This window comes from Acyrthosiphon pisum, chromosome X (genome assembly GCF_005508785.2).
Source record: "Acyrthosiphon pisum isolate AL4f chromosome X, pea_aphid_22Mar2018_4r6ur, whole genome shotgun sequence".
Classification (NCBI taxonomy): domain Eukaryota; kingdom Metazoa; phylum Arthropoda; class Insecta; order Hemiptera; family Aphididae; genus Acyrthosiphon; species Acyrthosiphon pisum.
In genome coordinates, this window is record NC_042493.1 from 131,474,041 (window position 1) to 131,477,930 (window position 3,890).

General features: G+C 31.0%; 1 protein-coding gene across 1 annotated transcript; it reads right to left on the minus strand.

The window, feature by feature from the left end:
* Positions 1 to 2,666: 2,666 nt before the first annotated feature.
* LOC107884242 lies at positions 2,667 to 3,758 on the minus strand. The gene has a single exon (XM_029485521.1). The coding sequence runs from the start codon at positions 3,756 to 3,758 to the stop codon at positions 2,667 to 2,669; it is 1,092 nt and encodes a 363-aa protein (XP_029341381.1).
* Between the last annotated feature and the right edge of the window lie 132 nt (positions 3,759 to 3,890).

Here is a 3,890-nt window from a genome sequence, read left to right on the forward strand (position 1 = left end):
GATCAACAAAACATTGATAAAAATTAATCATATAAATTTAAATAATAGTATATACCCTGCATATTTTAATATAAACCTCTACAACAATATTAGTCTACAACTTCCAAGGCTGGGCAAGTTAATTATTTTTTTAAATTTATTAAGTTAGTTAATATAGAAAAAGGTGTGCAAGTGGGTGTCGTTCTGCTGTACATTAGGTTACAAGTAGGTCACTGTAATGTAAAAATTGTGACTCAACTACTTAAAAAAAATATTGAATATTTCTCATGTATAGAAAGCTCAAATTAAGTCAAAGCATTTAGAACATTTAGAACATTTAATCATGTATATAATATAGTATAGTATAGTCTTAAAATAAATTATGTATAATAAGTAAATTAATAGGTATTATATAGTATTGTAACTAAAGTAGGCTAAACTAACTGTCGAACTGTAAATGTCGCTGTTAAAAATGACAAAGCATTGTAATAACAGTATTTTGTTTTTTTTTATGCTTGTGAACCAGATTTAGAATACTTTATTCTAGAGAGCGTGAGGATTTTTCTTGTAAGAGAGCTCCGACTAAAAAAAGGTGGGTAAGTGGATGTCGCTCTGCTGTACAGTAGGTTACAAGTGGGTCACTGTATAATGGATAGTATTAAATTTGAATTCAATGATATAATACCACTGTATAAGAAAAACGATTCTGAGCGGAGACTGTTTGTCAGTCTAGGTATTAGACATACCTATTATAGGTAGGTATACTTATCTATAGTATTAAAAAAAAATTGACCTATAATAGGTATTAATAATAAATTCCAAATTAATCATATAATAGTATACTTTAAAAGTTTCAAGTACCCACAAATAATATTATACAATAATTACAATCACAACAAAATAAATAAAATATTTATTCCAGGTTTTTTAATATGTAATTTCGTCCAAATTTGAACTTAAAATGACTATAAAAATAAACTGTGCTTATGTATTTCTTAGAATTTTTGGCAACAGAATTAAATATTTACGTGGAATCATGTTTTAAATTTTCAATCCTTAGATATAAACGTTGAACATTTCATAAATTTTTAACTACAAAATAATTATTCAATTTTAAATTTGATAAATTTTGTCAACATTTTAACTTCAAATGCTTAAAAAAAAAAAATTGTGCCTATGTATTTTTAATATTTTTCAACTGATATTGTAACAATATATCAGGAGCTTTGTATTAAATTTATTCACTTTTTGGCCCAACAGATAAAACTTTATTGATATTTATAGAAAAAAAAACTAAAAAAATTGAAAACTGAAAATGTCCGTAAACAGCTCAAAAAGAGTCAAAATATTTTCAAATTTGTATGGTGTATAGGAAATGTTAATTAAACATTCAGTAAAATTTTCATGTATCTGCAGTTGTTCGTTTTTGAATTACATCAAAATAAGGAAATCGCTACATGAGAAATCGAGTGAATATTCAATGTTGTAAAAATTTTAATTTCAAACGATCATAAAAATTTAATTTGACTTTCTTATAGATATTTTTTGTTTGAGAAAAGTAGATAATCTTATAAGGAATCTTGTATTACATTTTCCATAACTTAGATTTAAAAAGAAAAATTTTTATGAATTTCTAACTCGAAATAATTTGCAAATTTTCGTGATTTTTCCATATTTTGTCATTTTTTGAACTTTAAATGCTTATAAAAAAAAACTGTGACTAACGATTTTTAATATTTTTCATCTGCCTTTGAAACAATATACTAGGAGCCTTCTATTAAATTTTCAAGCTTTTTTATCCAACAAATAAAATTTTATTGATATTTTTAGAAAAAAAACTAAAAAAAAATGGAAAATGAAAATGTCCGTAAAGAGCTCAAAATAAGTCAAAATATTTTGAAAATTTTATCGTGTATAGAAAATGGAAATATAAACAACCATTGAAAATTTCATGTATCTACGGTAATTTGTTTTAAAGTTACACCAAAAACCAAATACAATTTTGTGAAAAATCGATTTTGCGTAAAAATTCCCGTTTTTCCTTAATTTTTCTTTGGTTTTTCTTGGCGCTTTTGAAAATTACATGGAATTTTAAATTTTGAACTCCCCAACGCACCAACGATATACATTTTCTGATTGAACAAGATACTGTAGTTGAAAATCGAAGCATTATTTCTGTTGCGGAGTGGACTGTAAGTTTCCTTTACTGGTTATTTCGGATACTCAGGTTGATTAGACTATTATTTTAATTAATAATTTATAAGAAATTGAGCAAATAGAGTATAAAATACTTTTATTTTTACTATAATAATGCGGAGCCGACATGTCACGTTCGCTCTTTTTCGACGACGACTAAATTATATACAATACAAAATTGATCGAGGGCAAACCCGTCGGCCTCACTAGCCGATAACAATATTATCATTCCGATTATTACTCGATAGTCGATAACATTTCAACCGATACGCGACATGCCGCCCGCCTTGAAATATTTTTCAACCAACAATAATTATAATACATGACTAATAATAACATAATAATGTAACCTAATGAATAATAATAAGTATCACAAAAAATCTATTGTTGTTACATATTAATAAGAATACGAATAAAAATCATACAAATAATTCATATCAAAAAAAAAAAAAAAATTTTATTACAAGAATTAATTTATTTTGGCCTTTGATTTAACCATCATTGCCTTCGAATGGTAGTGGACACAGCTTACGCACTGCCCGGGTTAACTCACCATCAGCCGTTTTGACTACCGCGGTACGAATGATGTTGTCATTTCCACGTGTCACCTCTCTCACTCGTCCGATTTTCCACCGTAAGGGTGGCAGATTATCTTCACTAATTAAAACTACACTGCCGACATCCACTTTGGGTCCCTTTTCACTAGCCCATTTTGACCTCTCTTGCAATTGATGCAAATACTCTCGACTCCAACGTTTCCACAAAATCTGTGAAAATTGTTGAACGCGACGCCAACGGTCTAACCGGTTTACCGGCGTATTTGTTTCATCCCGCTCCGGTATGGACATTAGGGAGTCTCCGATTAGGAAATGAGCTGGAGTGATATATAATAAATCGGAAGGATCAGAGGACAAAGCCGTTAAAGGCCGAGAATTCAAACACGCTTCTACCCTAGTGAGTATAGTGCACAACTCTTCGTACGTCAAATATGATTCGCATAGTACACTTCGCAATAATGACTTCATTGACTTAACCGCGGCCTCCCATAATCCCCCAAAATGAGGTGACCTGGGGGGAATAAATTTCCATTGTACTCCTATTTTAGCCAAACCAGATTTAATGATTTCTTGATGCTTTTGAACTTGAAAAAGTTGATATACTTCCTTTAAATACCTGTTTGCTCCTACGAAGTTTGTAGCATTGTCAGAATAAATCGTAGCACATTTACCTCTGCGATCAAAAAATCGGCTCAACGCATTTAAAAATGACTTAGTGCTCAAATCTATAACGACCTCAATATGCACCGCCTTAGTTGCAAAACATACAAATATACAGGCATATCCTTTTGTCGCGGGTGCATTTCGCCTTAAACTTTGTTTTACCATTATAGGGCCCGCGAAATCGACACCGCAGATTTTAAATGCACGAGATTGGGCTTCTACACGATCTCTAGGTAAATTGCCCATGATCGGTTGCACCACGGTAGGTTTCATTCGAAAACATTTCACGCAGCGATGCACTGTATTTCGAGCTATGTTCCTTGCATTAAGTGGCCAATATTGTAGTCGAATCGACGCCAACATTGCTTGCGAGCCCCCATGTAATAACTGCTCATGCTCCCGTTGAAACAACAAATTAGTATATGCGGAATCCTTTGGTAATACTATGGGGTGCTTTTGAAAAATACCTAATGATAACGCATTTTTTAGCCGCCC

Excerpts from the sequence above, each read along its gene's own strand:
- LOC107884242 (XM_029485521.1), bottom strand. The coding sequence starts at position 3,758 with ATGTTGGCGTCGATTCGACTACAATATTGGCCACTTAATGCAAGGAAC.